Source organism: Phoxinus phoxinus (assembly GCF_949152265.1).
Source record: "Phoxinus phoxinus genome assembly, chromosome: 1".
Taxonomy (NCBI): domain Eukaryota; kingdom Metazoa; phylum Chordata; class Actinopteri; order Cypriniformes; family Leuciscidae; genus Phoxinus; species Phoxinus phoxinus.
The window spans coordinates 42,995,417-43,014,101 of record NC_136876.1 but is presented as its reverse complement, the minus strand read 5'-3'; the positions used below and the strand labels follow the sequence as shown (position 1 = coordinate 43,014,101).

General features: G+C 35.4%; 1 protein-coding gene across 2 annotated transcripts; it reads right to left on the bottom strand.

Annotated features, from left to right (window-relative positions):
• Positions 1 to 8,123: 8,123 nt before the first annotated feature.
• On the bottom strand, positions 8,124 to 18,134 carry gid4 (GID complex subunit 4 homolog). 2 transcript variants are annotated; one of them, XM_079623549.1, is made up of 6 exons: positions 17,663 to 18,134; positions 15,534 to 15,593; positions 13,693 to 13,800; positions 13,479 to 13,580; positions 11,972 to 12,102; positions 8,124 to 9,790 (listed from the first exon to the last, which is right to left on the bottom strand). In XM_079623549.1, the coding sequence occupies exons 1-6, from the start codon at positions 17,849 to 17,851 to the stop codon at positions 9,727 to 9,729; spliced, it is 654 nt and encodes a 217-aa protein (XP_079479675.1). In that variant the 5' UTR covers positions 17,852 to 18,134; the 3' UTR covers positions 8,124 to 9,726. The 2 variants fall into 2 exon arrangements, with proteins under 2 accessions (XP_079479675.1, XP_079479676.1); XM_079623550.1 differs by lacking the exon at positions 15,534 to 15,593 and having other exon boundaries at positions 8,456 to 9,790; positions 17,663 to 18,000.
• Between the last annotated feature and the right edge of the window lie 551 nt (positions 18,135 to 18,685).

Here is an 18,685-nt window from a genome sequence, read left to right as displayed (position 1 = left end):
AGCCAGGTAACCATCAACGGCCCGGATGGATGTCTCCAGTGTTTTCCACCGGACAGCAGCAAGAAGAAGAGAGAGGATCACAGATGCCCCTTTTAACTTCTGCAGAGGTCACACCTCTCGAGTTTGGCTTGACCAATGAAGAGGGTGTAATGAAGCTGACTCACTCATTTGCATGATCAGACTTTTGTGTGAAGCATGATACCATTGAGGCCACATTATCTAGATGGGTAAGTTTATTTACCATTAGCCATCACAACTGAATGGGCAGGCGAACTCATTCAATTTAACAAACTAAAGTGTGATTGTGCTCTCTTATCTTGTCTATGCTATCAAATGTAGTGCTATTTAGACATTTCAACATGTAGCTTAAAGGCAATGTTTATATATATATATATATATTATGTGGAAGTCTCAGGGCCAACAAATGTTCATCCAATCATTGCATTCGTTCTGAATACAATGATAGGATGTCCTGCCTGCCAACATATATATTTGCATAGCTTGTTTCGTAATGCTGAGTTGCAAGTGTTTTAAGATGTGTATTTAATCAATGGGACACACTCAGTCAATCGCTGAGTGATTGTAGTGCTTCATTTTCAAATGTTTTACAAAAAAATACATTAATCTCTGCAACAATAAAATGTAAAACAATCTAATTAAAGATACTCAAGTTTTCCAATGACAACAACAAAAGCATATACCATCGATTAACATCACAGACTTAAAAAGTTGCCATTCAAAATAATTTCCCCTATTGAGAAAATGCATAATTGAAGGTAAATGTTGTATTATGCAATTATGGGTTACTTAAAGCTGCAGTCCGCCACTTTTTGGGGTTTAAAAATATCAAAAAAGACATTTTTGAAAAAAAAACGTAACCAGCCAGTGTTCAAAACGATCTGCTTGCCTTACCTCGATTCAAAACGGTAAGCTTGTAATAATGATTTTAATTCCAGTGGTACTGGTGGATTTCCGCGGGAATTTCGAGCATGTCTTTGCGTCATTACGTCACTTCTGTACACATAGAGAAGGAGTCCCCGGCTAGCGTGTGTGGATGATGGAGGTGGAGATTTAGCTTAGCACTTGGTATGGCGGATCCCGAAAGTTTAAAGCGACAATCACCAGTGACAACTGGAGATTCACCAGTTGTAAAACCCAAAGACTTAAAAAATATATATTTTTCACGTTTTGACGTGATATAAGCAATCGTTAGATTTAATCAGCATGATATAGCTACTGCAATGCTTCCCCCCACCCCCCGAATTTGGTCAGAACAAAAGTGAATGTTACTTACTTGTTCAGATGACATTTTCCGATGAGAATTCTAATGTTGACACTTTCAAAAAGTATACTCTGACATTGCTGATGACAGTAACGTTACAGTATCCACAGCGACGCGGCAGCCTCAATACATTGTGTTCATCCGCGCTGTTTCATGCCGATTTACTACCCACGCACAGTTAATAATTCCGCGAATAACTGCAATTGCAGATTTCTAACAGAGATGGCGACAAAGAGGAAAAACGACGGACTGCAGCTTTAAAAAAATAAAAAAACTTAAAAAAAACCCCGTACAACCTACTAGCTATTTTTTGCAATAAGAACAAATTGTGCAACTAAATTAAGAACAGAGTTAGTTACCACAAAAGTCCTCTAGTGTGGACATTAAGTTTCAATTTAAAACTTACAAACGGCTGACAGAAGACATTTCTATTTTACAATGTAAATGCTGAAAATTACAGACAAAAAATGGACAAAATAGCTAAATTCATATAAATCTGCATTGAGCGTTCATTAAGCGTTCTTATAGCCTAATGGTTTTCTATGGGAGGAAAATGCTTAACCGTTCATATTATGGGCTCATCTGATTTTTTTTGTAGCCTATAGCATAGCCTATTTGTTAGGATTTTAGTATCATAATGATTAGGCTAATAAATGCACGCACAATTATCCGTGAACTTGATTTGAACAAATGCCTTTCAACTTGTGTGTGCAAAATTCAGAATTAAATTAATGTGCAGAAATTTGTACAAATAGAGAGTAGGCTATGTAGGTCTACTATAGCCTACTGTTGTAGCCATTAAAAAAAGCGCGTTTCATATTTGTTAAAATATTATAATGTTTTTTTTTTTTTTCATTGTTTTCCATTTGATTTATGAAAAGTGAACAGCACGACCGAGTAAAGATAGGATGCGGAATATGAGACATGGAGCGGGTCAGACATGATTTTGACCGTTGAAGTTGAAGTTGTTATAGAAAGCCTTTCTTTAAAGTGAATTTCGTTTTGTATAAATTGTATCTTAATTTTAATCAATTTTTCATCAACCAATTGCCTGTATGTATTTAATGAATAGGCCGACGAAACAAATATAGCCTAACTGAGGCGCCCGCGCGCTCACTTGCATTGCACGTGAACTAGAGCACATCCTAACTTAACGAAACTCAGTGTATGCCTTACACAGACATGACAAATACACCAAATACACAAAGCTTGAAATGTCTTTAAACGAAATAATTCAAAACGAAAAAAGAAAAAGGCTACTCTCTGATTATGTAATCCATTATTAGGCTTATTTATGTGCATTTCTCTCTATAAGCGCGTTCACACGGAGATGGCGATCGTCAACTTCATCTTTGCAGCCGAGTCGACACTTTTAGAGAAAACACTTGTTTATTAATAAAAATCAATACACGCACACATATTATTTCGAAATAACGAGATATTGTGTTGAAATAACACTATTAATAATAATAGCCTACATCTTTGTTAAAAGAATTTAACAAATGAACGTGAACTAGTTCATTTTTAGATATGTGAACTTAGTTCATTTAAAAAAAAAAGAACTATGAACATGAACTAGCTAGTTCATTATCATCTGTGTGAACTGAACTTTGAGCTAGTTCTTTTTAAGTAGCCTAGCTATGAACTGGCACAAGCCAACACTGATCGCGATGCTGAGCTACAGTGAAATGATAGAAAAGACATTATCTGTGTTAGCAATTCGCCTCATTCGACGCCTCTAGACGCGCGTTGACTTAACATTGAAATCACTCGCGCCAGACGCTCAAGAGTGAGTGAGTAATCATTTTAAAATAAAATTGACTTTAATCAAACCACGGATCCGTGATAAGTTTTGTGATCCGTCTCGCCACTATGTAGCACTATGATCACTTTGAGGGGGGGATAAATTTATCCCCACCGGGGATACAAATAATTAAGCAGAGGCAGGGATGCATTGACCAGAAAGGGGGAAATCCCACGCATCCCCCCCCGGGAAATCGCACCCTGTTAAACCCATCCTTCATCTCATGTTCTGTCTGCAGTTTGCATCAAACATTTGAGAATTTCTATCCATACACTCTTAAAAATAAAAGTTACACCACATCACTGGGACCCATCATACAGGCACATGGCTTCTCTTACCACTGCTATGCTGATGACACCCAGCTCTACCTCTCATTTCAACATCAGGAAGATCAGGCCCTTCCTAACTGAGCATGCAACACAACTTCTCGCCCAGGCCTTGGTTATCTCTAGGCTTGATTACTGCAATGCTCTTCTGGCCGGTCTTCCATCATGTGCAACTAAACCTCTACAAATGATCCAGAATGCTGCAGTCTTCAACGAGCCCACGTCACTCCTCTGTTCATCTCTCTGCACTGGCTGCCACTCGCTGCTCGCATCAAGTTCAAGGCATTGACACTCGCTTACAGATCGACCACAGGCTCAGCTCCCTCCTACTTTCACTCGCTCCTACGAGTCTACATCCCTACCAGAAGCCTGAGATCGGTCAATGAGCGACGGCTCGTGGTACCATCACAAAGAGCTACAAAATCACTCTCCAGAACATTCTCATTCACGGTTTCATTCAACGATCTCCCTACCCTCGTCCAGAATGCAGAATCCCTGACTACATTCAAAAGACAACTGAAAACTCATCTCTTCCGTGAGCACTTGACATAAAAATATTTTCCTTTAATCCTCCCTTGTTTGGCTTATGCTAATCTGCGCAATGCCTGAACTTTGTATTTTGAGCACTTCTTGTGTTATTTTTGCCTCCTCACGATGGCTCACTTGCTGTAGTCCTCAGTTTTAATGACTAAATGTAGATGTAAAAGTTCTTTATTGTGATTGATGGTTCCATTAGGAACCTCCAGCATCCCTGGCTCCACTAAAGGTTCTTTATACTGTAAAAAAATGTTCTTCACACCAAGAAACAAAAATGGTTCTGTTCACTGAAAGGTTCTTTGGGAACCAAAAAGGGTTCTTCTATAGCATCACTGCAAAAACAACAACAACAACATTCAAATTAAAAATGTTTTCGGGACCTTAAGAGATTGATTTTTTTGTATCCAGTGCTCCCATAAAGACCAACTCACATCTGTGTTCAATAGTCTTTATTTTCTTATTCTTTTTGTGGCAATAAAAAGATGACTCGTAATTGTAGAGAATGAAATCTTTAGTGTACACCACAGCACTATTATGTACATCTGTACTGTAACAGCGGCGGCCTTTCAGTTCATTTATTTCAATAATTCTTGACCTCCAGGCTGCAGATTATTAGGTGCAACATCCCACATATTCATACACATCTTTCTGAAACCATGTTTACAAAAATCAAATAGGACAAAAAAAAAAAAAAGTCAAATTTACACATATTTGCAAACCATGCCAATTATTGTGTGTGTTTTAGGTATTTTGCATGGGAAATAATGTGCATTAATAGTTGAACAGCCACGATAAGGAAGGAAATCGACTCTTCTGTGTCGTCTCGCTTTGTATGTACAGAATGTCATTTAGACGTCTCAACATAGCTAGGTTGAAATGTGTGAACCTGTTGTTAAACTCTCACTAGTCTACAATTAAAAAGGAGGTTTTGGCGGATGAGGTACAGCCTCAAACACTTTCATAACCTGAACACTTGCATTCGTATATGTCTTTCTGTCTGTACAGAGCTTCAACTGATGCTTATAAAAGTGGTTTCAGAGACGAATCTCGGACTTTTAAGGCAAAGGGTCGGACTAAAGCTTAAATGGATATATCATAAATGTTTCTCCCAGACTTCCAACACCTCACGAGAGGTTCCTTAAAGCCTCAGCCGTTATATTTTGTGCGTTGCTAGACTGTTAAAGGATGCAGACCACGGCCACCAAAAGGACTCGAGGCTGATGGGTGGTTTAAAAGAACAGTGTTGTCCATCGCCTGGACTGTTTGCTTTTAAAAGCCTTTCCTGAGCCCTCCAATAAAAACACTTGCTTATCCATCACGATATCGTGAAAGCAACGCCTTGCGTTCTGACACGCCACCTGACACTGGTGCGAATATCAATCAACACTCGCTGAGCTGTGAATATTAAAGTGAACAAAGTGATAAGATACTTGCATGGAAGCCTGTTTCTGCCATTAAATAAAATGCGTAAAAAGGAAGTTGCGACTTTATGAATCACACAATTCTGACTTGATTTCTCAATTCCGAGTTTATATAAGAGAATTCTGAGTTTACATCTCTGACTTTTTTTTATAACCGGAATTCTGAGTTTACATCTCGCAATTCTGACTTTTTTTATTTTATTGGAATGCTGAGTTTACATCTCGCAATTCTGAGTTTTTTTTAAATCGCAATTCTGAGTTTACATCTTGCGATTCTGAGTTTACATCTTGCAATTCTGAGTTTACATCTCGCAATTCTGAGTTGCTGTTTTTTATTGGAATTCTGAGTTTACATCTCGCAATTCTGAGTTTTTAAAAAAAATCGGAATTCTGAGTTTACATCTCGCAATTCTAAGTTTACATCTCGCAATTCTGAGTTTACATCTCGCAATTCTGAGTTTACATCTCGCAATTCTGAGTTTACATCTTGCAATTCTGAGTTTACATCTCGCAATTCTGAGTTTACATCTTGCAATTCTGAGTTTTTTTTTAATCGGAATTCTGAGTTTACATCTTGCAATTAAATTATTTTTAATTGGAAATCTGAGTTTACATCTCACAATTTTAACTTTTTTAAATTGGAATTCTGAGTTTACATCTTGCAATTTTAACTTTTTTAAATTGGAATTCTGAGTTTACATCTTGCAATTTAAAAAAATTAGAATTCTGAGTTTACATCTTGCAATTCTGAGTTTACATCTCGCAATTCTGAGTTTACATCTTGCAATTCTGAGTTTACATCTCGCAATTCTGAGTTTACATCTCGCAATTCTGAGTTTACATCTCGCAATTCTGAGTTTACATCTCGCAATTCTGAGTTTTTTTAAAATCGGAATTCTGAGTTTACATCTTGCAATTCTGAGTTTACATCTCGCAATTCTGAGTTTATATCTCGCAATTCTGAGTTTATATCTCGCAATTCTGAGTTTACATCTTGCAATTAAATTATTTTTAATTGGAATTCTGAGTTTACATCTCACAATTTTAACTTTTTTAAATTGGAATTCTGAGTTTACATCTTGCAATTTAAAAAAATTAGAATTCTGAGTTTACATCTCACAATTCTGAGTTTACATCTTGCGATTCTGAGTTTACATCTTGCGATTCTGAGTTTACATCTCGCAATTCTGAGTTTACATCTTGCGATTCTGAGTTTACATCTTGCAATTCTGAGTTTACATCTTGCAATTCTGAGTTTACATCTCGCAATTCTGAGTTTACATCTTGCAATTCTGAGTTTTTTTTAAATCGGAATTCTGAGTTTACATCTTGCAATTAAATTATTTTTAATTGGAAATCTGAGTTTACATCTCACAATTTTAACTTTTTTAAATTGGAATTCTGAGTTTACATCTTGCAATTTTAACTTTTTTAAATTGGAATTCTGAGTTTACATCTTGCAATTTAAAAAAATTAGAATTCTGAGTTTACATCTTGCAATTCTGAGTTTACATCTCGCAATTCTGAGTTTACATCTCGCAATTCTGAGTTTACATCTCGCAATTCTGAGTTTACATCTCGCAATTCTGAGTTTACATCTCGCAATTCTGAGTTTACATCTCGCAATTCTGAGTTTACATCTCGCAATTCTGAGTTTACATCTCGCAATTCTGAGTTTTTTTAAAATCGGAATTCTGAGTTTACATCTTGCAATTCTGAGTTTACATCTCGCAATTCTGAGTTTATATCTCGCAATTCTGAGTTTATATCTCGCAATTCTGAGTTTACATCTTGCAATTAAATTATTTTTAATTGGAATTCTGAGTTTACATCTCACAATTTTAACTTTTTTAAATTGGAATTCTGAGTTTACATCTTGCAATTTAAAAAAATTAGAATTCTGAGTTTACATCTCACAATTCTGAGTTTACATCTTGCGATTCTGAGTTTACATCTTGCGATTCTGAGTTTACATCTCGCAATTCTGAGTTTACATCTTGCGATTCTGAGTTTACATCTTGCGATTCTGAGTTTACGTCTTGCAATTAAATTATTTTTAATTGGAATTCTGAGTTTACATCTCACAATTTTAACTTTTTTAAATTGGAATTCTGAGTTTACATCTTGCAATTTAAAAAAATTAGAATTCTGAGTTTACATCTTGCAATTCTGAGTTTACATCTCGCAATTCTGAGTTTACATCTTGCGATTCTGAGTTTACATCTCGCAATTCTGAGTTTACATCTCGCAATTCTGAGTTTACATCTTGCAATTCTGAGTTTACATCTCGCAATTCTGAGTTTTTTTAAAATCGGAATTCTGAGTTTACATCTTGCAATTCTGAGTTTACATCTCGCAATTCTGAGTTTATATCTCGCAATTCTGAGTTTACATCTTGCAATTCTGAGTTTTTTAAAATCGGAATTCTGAGTTTATATCTCGCAATTCTGAGTTTACATCTTGCAATTCTGAGTTTACATCTTGCAATTCTGAGTTTTTTAAAATCGGAATTCTGAGTTTACATCTTGAAATTAAATTATTTTTAATTGGAATTCTGAGTTTACATCTCACAATTTTAACTTTTTTAAATTGGAATTCTGAGTTTACATCTTGCAATTTAAAAAAATTAGAATTCTGAGTTTACATCTCACAATGTTGACTTTTTAACATCTAAATTCTGTTTAGATCTCACAATTTTTGTTTATAAATATAAATTGGAATTCTGAGTTTACATCTTGCAATTCTGAGTTTTAAAAAAAAAATTGGAATTCTGAGTTTACATCTCACAATTTTTACTTTTTAAAAAATTGGAATTCTGAGTTTACATCTCACAATTTTTACTTTTTAAAAAATTGGAATTCTGAGTTTACATCTCACAATTTTTACTTTTTAAAAAATTGGAATTCTGAGTTTACATCTCACAATTTTTACTTTTTTAAAAATTGGAATTCTGAGTTTACATTTCACAATTTTTACTTTTTTAAAAATTGGAATTCTGAGTTTACATCTCACAATTTTTACTTTTTAAAAAATTGGAATTCTAAGTTTAAATCTTGTAATTCTGACTTTTTTTTTTTTTTTTTTTAAATACCAGAATTCTGTGTTTACATCTCAATTCTGACTTTTCCCCTCAGAATTCAGAGTTAACAAGTTGTTAATTGAGTTGTGAGATATACACTCACAAAAGTGAGAAAAAGGTCAATCATGAGATGTAAACTTAGAATTGCAAGGAAAAAGTGAGAATTGCGAGATATAATCAGAATTCAGATTTTTTCCAGAACAATAAATATTTTGCAATTCTGAGAAAACAATGTCAGAACTACAAGGTGTTAAATAAAAATTGCAAGACATATACTCAAAACTGCGAGAAAATAAGTCAGAATTGTGTGATTAAAATGTAATTACCTAAACAATTACCCATTTAATTTTTTTTATTCTGTGGCAAAAACAAGCCTCCATATACTTGAGATTCTTACAAGCTGAGATTTTTCAGGTTGCATAGCAAAACAAGGAGCGTAAAACTACCAACAGATTTTTTTTTCTTTCTTCAAAATCAGACAGAAATGTTTCATCCAAAGCAGCTCTACAAATAGCTTTACCACCATGGGATAATATATGCCTCTTTCCATAACACCCAACTCCATTTCATTTCATAATAAAAAATATATCACACGTAGAAGCGAAAGACCCAGCTGCTATATATGTGACTTTTGATGATACACCTTACGTTAATAAAAAAACGTCTGAGGGCCAAGCAAGCCACAGACAATAGCAACTCTCTGTACCCATCATCATATCGCACACGGAATCTGTGATACGTCTGTAAAAGACGTCCCCGGTGTCTGTATACACTGTCCTGATCACAGTCACTTCCACAGTCTTTTCATACAGAATGATTAAAAATAAATTAAAAGAAATTTCAAAATTTCTAGATTGACCATGCTGTTTTATGAAATAACAAGGCAAAAACAAACAAAACAAAACAGAAAAAATTAAAATATCACAATTGGCTCTTCCATCCTGAAAAACTGTGATCTTAATCCCCAAACCTTACGGATAAAAATGGTTTTCTAAGATGATCGGAGGACAGAAGCACTAAAAACTCAAAAACATAAAAAGAACAACCAAAACGCTAACACTGCTGCGAATCCCCGAATCCCTCTGACTTGATCGGCTCTGCGTACGGTCTCCTGAAAGAGTTCTCCATCATCTGTACCTCCGTGTTATTCTTTCATTGAGGGGAGAGGACAGCCGAGTCCTTGGCGTGTTCATTAGACAGTTCCTCTCTTTCTCTCATGTCCATTTCCCCTGTCCGCTGTAGATTCACCCTCTTGCCGTGACGGGAGGACTTCAGTGTCACCGGAACTCATAGATGGGTGCGCTGTGTTCAGGGACGTGTGTGAGGTTCAGAGACTGATACCTGATCAGAAGAATAGGACAAAGAAAAATTGGGTTCTTGGGACTAGGCGATATATTCAGAATATTTACGTTTAATCTTTATATACATTGATTTAACACACACACACACTGTATATACATATATATATATATATATATATATATACACATACTGTATATACCGTATTTTCTGGACTATAAGTCACTCTTTTTTTCATTGTTTGACTGCGACTTATAGTCAGATGCGACTTATATATCAAAATGAATTCATACTGACATTACCGTCTACAGCCGCGAGGGGGCGCTCTAGTTAGCGGAGTTGTTCAGAAGTGACACCGAGGAAGAATTCATTGAATTCAGTGTGGAGTGAGATCGCGGGAGCTTGGTGAACTTGCTTACCGGTAACTTGTTGGACTCGCTGGCTTATGTTAATTTAGCCTATTCAGCCCCAGGTATATGTTCTTTATGATATTGTGCAGCTGAATAACTGTTAATGTGTTACGTTAACATGCCGGACACCTATTCAGCTGTTGTTCTGTGTGCTATTGTGGAGCTGAATAACCTTTCCAGATTAAATGTCTGTTCTTGGTCTTGGATTTTGTGAAATAAATTTCTAAATAAATGCGACTTATAGTCCGGGTGCGACTTATATGTTTTTTTCCTCTTCATGATGCATTTTTTGACTGATGCGACTTATACTCTGGAGCGACTTATAGTCCGGAAAATATCGTACATATATACACACACACACATACATATATATATAGGCCTTTTATTGTGGCCAGCCTAAGGCACACCTGTGCAATAATCATGCTGTCTAATCAGGTGGATGTGAGGTCGATGGATTACCTCGGCAAAGGAGAAGTGCTCACTAACACAGATTTAGACAGATTTGTGAACAATATTTGAGAGAAATAGGCCTTTTGTGCACAGCTCATGAAAAATGAGGAAAAAAACAAGTGTTGCGTTTTGTTCAGTGTGTGTGTATATATCCTCCTGAGACCCAGAAAAAAGTTTTTTTTTTTAGTGTCTTCACACTCAATTTCGTTTTTTTTTTTCATGTCATCACGTTGTTTAGACTAGAGCATAAGAAACAAATGTTAAAAAAATTTTTTTTGGGAAAAATACTATTTTATTCATATGTTATGCCGTGTCCTCTGTAGTGGACACCAGGACTCGGTTGTTTAAACAAATAAATAACATGAAATTATATGTATAGCCAAAAACAACTGGATTTTTTTTTCTCAATCACCAATACATTTTGGGGTTTTAGGATTATTTTTTTTAACCAAAATTTGTATAAAGATGATTCTCAGCTATGTTATGAAAGATATAACTGAATTAATTGATACACCATTTTACTTTATGCAATATGTGGGTAAAATGGCTATAAATTAATATTCCCATTCAATCTAATGCATCTACACTATATCTAATTTGCACATTAATGTGCTCTTGGAGCAACATTTAATGAAAAAAAGAAGTGTAATAATTTGAGTAGTAATAATTAGCAACATTTAAATCTAATATTTCATAGGAATATTGATGTATAATTTATTTCCATATTCTCTTGTTGTGTCTCCCAAAATGCCTGATAAACATGATTTAAGTCCGGATGTCCTCTACAGTGGACATGTATGAAATCAATGCCCTGTTCTGTAATAGAAAGTCTTTTTTTTTTTTGAAACCCCATTACGGTTTCCTGAGATGTTGTTTTATTAAATACGATTTGAAAAGGAGTCCGATTTAAATTATAATTACAATATATTATCATATTTCCATGAGAGTGCTAGATTTGATCACTAAATTAATGTCAGACCTTTTTAAAGACCCAGGAGAAGTTGTTTTCATGGTGGAACCTACAAAAATGTGTTATCTCTGACAAACCCTGAATGTGCTCTTTACAGGACATGTGACATGTATGGTGTCAGAGAAATTCACTAAAATATAATATATTAATCTTCATTTTGTCAAAATATAATTTAAAATATAAAATATAATGAGGACAAAAGTCTATTCCTGGGTCCCAATATATATATATATGTATATATACAAGCGATGTGCGGAACGACTAATTTCATTAACGATAAAAAAAAAAAATGAATTGTCCTAAGACAAGAACGGGTATTGTTCAAAATGCATGTTGACTACTGTACATACACTCACACACTCATCTTTATTTGATATATATATTTATGTATACCATTCAGAGCTTCTGTGGTAGTAGTACCCCTCTATGGTGGCTGTGGACTTCTGGAAACAGATGTAGTAGAAGCCAGCGAAGGAAGCACCGCTGATGTCTTTGATCGTGTGATCTGGGACTAGGAACTGCTCCTGAACCAAACAAACAACATTTTACAGTAGGATCATTTACATTTATTTCACCAGATTCATATATTTTATTAGGGATGGGCACGAGTCCTCGCACGTGATGGCGACGATCGATCATGAAAACGATGATCGGCCTGACTTAAAAAAATAGATATATTTCTCTTTTTTTTTTCTGTTTGGTTATGAGTTCTGATTTTGTTAGCGTTAGAAACGCGCTGAGGTAGGCTAGTGCTTTTTGTCCCTCTCTGCTATTATAGTTTTTCAAGATGGCTGAACGACATGGAAGCCTCCGTGGACTTACCCGTCTCATGTATATAAAGATAAGAAATTATTCGCTTACGAGGATAAGTCGGATCATTGGCAGAGGTCATTTTACACCGATGAGGACATATTTATGAATAAAGACATTGATTTTAGCAAATAAAATACTTAAACTACACTGTGTACCTTTAAACATTTGTTTTTATTTTTTTCTGTTTGGTTATTGCGCATTTGTTCCTGAGTTCTGATTTGTTAGCGTTAGACAGCTCGCCTTCCAGACCGGCCCAATAAAGTGAAAAAGGATTTGGAAACGCACACACAGTTTTTCAGCGCGTTCACGAGTTAGCTACACATCAGACTAGCATGGTCAAGGTCATGTGCGCATTCACGTCTTTTTGTCAAGCGGCTATTCCTTTTAGATGTTTCTTTTTCGACAGGATTGATGCATCATAATCTATCAGTTATTTTTTCTTTTCATAACGTTCATGTTTTCATGGCAGATTTTTATTTGTCAACATTAATTGTCATTTTCATGACGGACACGCCGCGCCCATCCCTAATATTTATACAAAGCAGCTTTTATGGATTTGTATACATACACTACCATTCAAATATTTGGGGTCAGTAAGATTTTATTTATGTTTTTGAAAGAGTCTCTTAATCTCACCAAGGCTGCATTTATGTGATCAAAAAATACAGTACAAACAGTAATATTGTGAAATATCATTACAATTTATAATCTTTTATTCTAGGTTAATATATGTTAAAATGTAATTTATTCCTGTGATTTTTCAGCATTACTACTCCAGTCTTCAGTGTCACATGATCCTTCAGAAATCATTCTAATATGATGATTAGCTGAAACATTTCTTATTATTAATTATCAATGCTAAACAGTTTTATATTTTTGTGGAAACTGTGATACTTTTTGTTTTTCAGGATTCTTTGATGACTAGAAAGTTCAAAAGAACAACATTTATATATGAAACAGATTTTTTTGTAACAATGTAAACATTATTGCTGAATAAAAGTATTAATTTCTTTCAAAACCAAACCAAAGACGCTGAAATTTTGAACAGTAGTGTGTATGGTTTCACTCATAATAATGTACACCGTACCTTCCACCGCATGAAGACGTAATCACTGTTCTTTAGTTCTTCATAGTCAAAATCATCTGAATTAAAGCTTTTTGCGTACTGATAAAATGCTTGAAACTTCCCCTGAGAAAAGAGAAAAACATGTTTAGCAGATCCGTTTCCACTTGAGTCATGATGCATAATGATTCATAATAATTATCATGCATTATAAACACAATGAATCTATATTTATTACCCAGTGTTTTCGGTCGACATCCTCATCCGCATCCCATTTCCTGGTTAAAAAAGGCCGTTTCTTGCTTATGATCTCCCCGGCAAAGAATGTAGTGAGAGTGGGATATTCCTACAGAGAGCAATAGAGCAGGTTGATAGGTTTATAGTTACACACATTTGTCTGGAAATATAAAATCGTGAATATCACAATGATGTCAATGCACTTTTTATTTGGCCAATAGGTTTTCTAAAGAGTGTGTCATTGATTAGACTGTGTGTGATATACTTCCTTGTCACGTGATGTTTTAATATTGTCTATTATTTAAACTTATGTCATTAAAGTTGGCAAGTCCCATTCATTTCCATGAATCAGTTCAAAGTGTCCATTTAAAATAATTGATTCACTTATTCACTCGCATACTAACCCAAAAATGTTGACTGAAGCATGTAGTATTTTTCATACATGTGACCCTGTACCACAAAACCAGTCACATGGGTAATTTTTTTTAAAATTGAGATTTATACATCTGTATACATATTTGGCCGAGATACAACTATATGAAAAAATATATAAAAAATCTAAATATTGATAAAATCACCTTTAAAGTTGAACATTTATGTTCACGATTGTCCTGCATTCACTCACAAAAATAAATGTTTTATATATTTACGGTAGGAAATTTACAAAATATCTTTATGGAACATGATCTTTACTTAATATCCTAATGATTTTTGGCATAAAATAAAAATCTATAATTTTGACCCATACAATGTATTGTTGGCTATTTTCCACACATATACCCGTGCGACTTATGAAAGGTTTTGTGATCCAGGGTCACATATTAGAATGTTTTAATAAAAAAATATATTACCCATCAGGAAAAAAAATTTAAAAAAGAAAAAAAGAAGAAGAAATTAATAGTTTTATTCAGCAAGGCTGCATTAAATTATTCTAAAGCATTTATTTTATTGTGTTACAAAATATTTCTATTTATAATAAATGCTGTTCTTTTCAACTTTCTATTCATCAACGAATCCCGAAAAAATGTTTCACGGTTTCCACAAAAAATTATGCGCATCACAACTGTTTTCAACATTGATAATAATCAGAAATGTTTCATTATTATAATGATTTCTGAAGGATCATGTGACACTGAAGACTGGAGTAATAATGATGCTGAAAATTCAGCTTGGATCAAATCACATTTGACAATATATTAAAATAGAAAACAGTTATTGTAATAATATTTTGCAATATTACTATTTTACTGTATTTTTAATCAAATAAATGAGGCCTTAGTGAACATGAGAGACTTCTTTCAAAAACATTTTAAAAAATCTTACTGACCCCAAACTTTTGAACAGTATTATGATGTTTATTACTCTGTACTGTTATATTGGTGCATATAATGGAAAATTATCATTCTTTTTTCAGCATTAACATTTTTTAATCTACTTGTTTAAAGATTGACTGGAAACAAATGTTTTATTTTAATCACGCTTTTAAGAAATTACATAAATATCAAGATAAATACCGGACAGTGTCATATCTGCTTCATATTTCTTTTGACACACAGCAACTGATATGCAGTTGCCCAATTAAATGCGTTAGGCTTCTTAAAGTGGACTTGAGCTTCTGTATCTTGTTAAAATCAAAGACTAACTTTTCAGTGTGTGTGTGTCAGTCAGTGTCAGAGTCCAAATCTATTGTGCTCCAGTATTGCAACCAGAAAACAAGACCACGACAGCAGAATCTCCATTCAGACAAACGACAAGAGTGCTTATGTTTGTCTGCCATAAACAACAGCTACTGAAGAAACATATTGCATTACAGAAGTCACCTTGACCACAAGCCCGTCTCACCTCTGTCAGACCTTTGATCTTGAGGTATCCACACAGGTACGAGTCCTCCATGGTCACATGCTGTGGGTCACAAGCAAAGGGTTTTAATAAAATCGCTAGAATGATGTACTTGGCACAACTCCAGACCACAAGAACAGATCTGCTAATGTGGGTCAGTTAGTAACATTCGACAAAAACCTCTCAAAATACTAGGGGTGGGAATCTTTTACCATCTCACGATTCGATTCGATTCCGATTCTTGAGGCCACGATTCGATTCAAAATCGATTTTCGATTCAAAAAGATTTTCGATTCAAAACGATTCGATTCGATTTTATCCATAATGATTTCTAATCGGGTTTCTGATCATGATCTACTCTCATCTGCTTTGCTATACAGAATGACAAACGGAGACTTTAAAGTGTCTTTTTCACATTTATTAAGTTCAATTCTCAGGGAAGTGCCTTTTATCAAAAACATGTTCTCAATTGCTACTCATTAGTATCTAGCTATAAAATAAGTTGGAACAAAACAAAAGTGCTTCTTCATAATACAAAATGGTTGAAAATAGATGCAGTTTACCACAAATATCATGTAGAACACAACCGGTGAAGACAAAAAAACATCTATATTTCTCAGTCAGACTCAGTAACTTAAAGAATAACAAGTTATGAAAATAAAGTGCTTCTTTCAAAATGAATAATAGTCCTACCCCTAAGCTACCTGGCGATGAAGCAGCGATAGACCGAGTTTTTTTTTTTTTTTTTTTGCCCTCTCGGAGTTGGCAGGGAGTTTCGTGAAGCACTGCAGTGTGTGTTGGTCTGCAGCTGGCGGCTGATTTCACTCCGCCGCCGACTTGAGCTGCAAAAAAGCTATAGCCGCCCTGTCAAGGACGCTTGTCAAAAAGTACGGGGAATCTTGTTGACGCTTTGGCCGCTCTGACGTAGCAGCATTCACGATGAAATGTAAACAGAAAAAACAAGCAATGCATTCGGCAGTTTAGGATATCGCAAAAGATTTGTCAACACAGAAACCATTTCATCACTGGAGAGTTTTTTTTCCCGACACCATCGTATTAAATGATTTTGATTCATATGCGCGAGGGAGAGAGAGAGAGCAGACAGCGCTCGGGTGAGTGCGCGCGCGCGGCCGGCTCTCTCTCTCTGCTCGTTCTTATGCCCTGTCAAGCGCCTGTTAAACTGACAGGACTTTTAACACATGCAAATGGTAGGAACGAAAGATCTCCCTCTCATCCATTTGCTTCCTTTTTGTTTTAGTGATTTGCCGCTCACGTCCCGTATAGGCTAGTTACAAAAATGGAGGCGAACAGCCAGCTGATTTTATTTATTTATTAAATCGATTCTTGGACATTTCAGATCGATTCTGAATCGTTGCAAATGAGAATCTAGATTCTTCTGTGAATCGATTTTTTTGGCACACCCCTACAAAATACCGTACTAATCTGGACCCAAACATGAAGATACGACTCTCTCTAGATGCCCTACTTAAAGATGGGTAACGGATCCATACTGATTAAATATCCAGATTCACTGACATGCAATATTAGACACATTGAGCACTGTAATCACACAAGTAAACTACCTAGACAACCTTTTTGGACATAGTATGCTGGACATTTTTACATAGTAGGCTGGCTACCTACAAACTAACAGCAAATGGGCTCATATTCATACTCCCACAATATAGGCTAGTGAGCTGCCTACCTAGACTGCATGTAGGCAGCCTACAATGTAGGTTTTAAGTTGTCATAGCTGACAATCTGGTAGCCAGCATATTATTTTTGGAGCTTCATATTCTCACAACATCTAGAAAGCGTTTTGTTGACTCAAAAGCTACATAGTAGGCTCATAAGTTACCTACAAACAAACAGTGTGTTTGGGTTTCTAAGTTTCACAAGCAAGTGAGTGAGCGGTGCGCCCTATCTAGACAGCATTTTTGGACTCAAACCCTACCTAGTAGGCTGCCTACCAACAAACAAACAAACAAACAAACAGCATTTTTGGGCTTCATAGTTCCACAAGCTAGTGAGCTGCCTAACGTTACCTAGACAGCAGTCATTTGAATGCCTAGGTAGCACTAGGCAGCTCACTTCTCCTTACTGAGCATGTCCACAGAGAGCAAAGTGTTTACCTGCAGAACCACCTCGACATCATAGGAGTTTCCTTTGCTCTTCTGGTGCCCGCGGAACTGGGAGCCGCTGTAGAGCAGAGAGGTGTTGACGCCGGGCTGATGGGTATTGATCGGCGGGGGCGGAACGAGAGAGGCCGAGGCCATGCAGGCCAACGACGAGCCCTGACAGCAGTCGGTACGGACCGGCATGTTTGATCGCTTCTGCGGGGAAGTCCCCGAACACAACCAGCTGAGCGTCGCTTATCCGAGACCCGGGAAGAGAAGAAAACGCGACACTGACAGCGCAGTGCGTGAGTTTCGGAGTTTCTCCCGCAGGACGCGCGGATGAGTCGCTCAGAGCAGAATGAAGGCGCTCGACAGCGAGTCACGTGATCCAGCATGCTGTTCTCTGATTGGATGACGAACATCGGGGAACTATGACGCTGGATGTTCATTGGCTACTCTGGAAAAGGCATGATGGGATTTGCAGTTCTATTACAAGAAAGCAGAACTGTAGAAATGTAGAGAATCGTTAATGTTGTGACAGCTGTTTCTAAACAATGAATTGGCCAATAAAACCTTTTTAACGTGGCCTATATATATACACACACACACACACACAAAATTTAAAACAAATTTAACATTTGAAATGATAAAACATATTTGGCAGAAAGGATTGTGTTAGCTATGATAATTTGTAATAATATTATAATGTAATAAATATTTAAAATGTAATATATATTACAAGACTTGTAATATATATTACATTTGAATATATATTACATAAATATTGTAATAATATTATGTATGTATGTATATATATATATATATATATATATATATTTATGTATATACAAATATATATATTTATGTATATATAAATATATATTTATATAGTTTATATAAATATATATTTATATAGTTTATATATATATATATATATATATATAATATTGATATAACTTTATTTCTAAATTATATATAACTGCCCACACCCCATTTGAGAAATGCCCTTTTATGTAATGTACAGCTCTCTCTCTCTCT

Bases quoted from the DNA above. Each gene is read 5' to 3' on its own strand.
- gid4 (XM_079623549.1), bottom strand. From the start codon at position 17,851: ATGCCGGTCCGTACCGACTGCTGTCAGGGCTCGTCGTTGGCCTGCATG. The intron at 13,801-15,533 runs GTGAGACGGGCT...TGCTCTCTGTAG, and splicing joins AGATCAAAGGTCTGACAGAG to GAATATCCCACTCTCACTAC. The intron at 13,581-13,692 runs GTAATAAATATA...CTCTTTTCTCAG, and splicing joins ATGTCGACCGAAAACACTGG to GGGAAGTTTCAAGCATTTTA.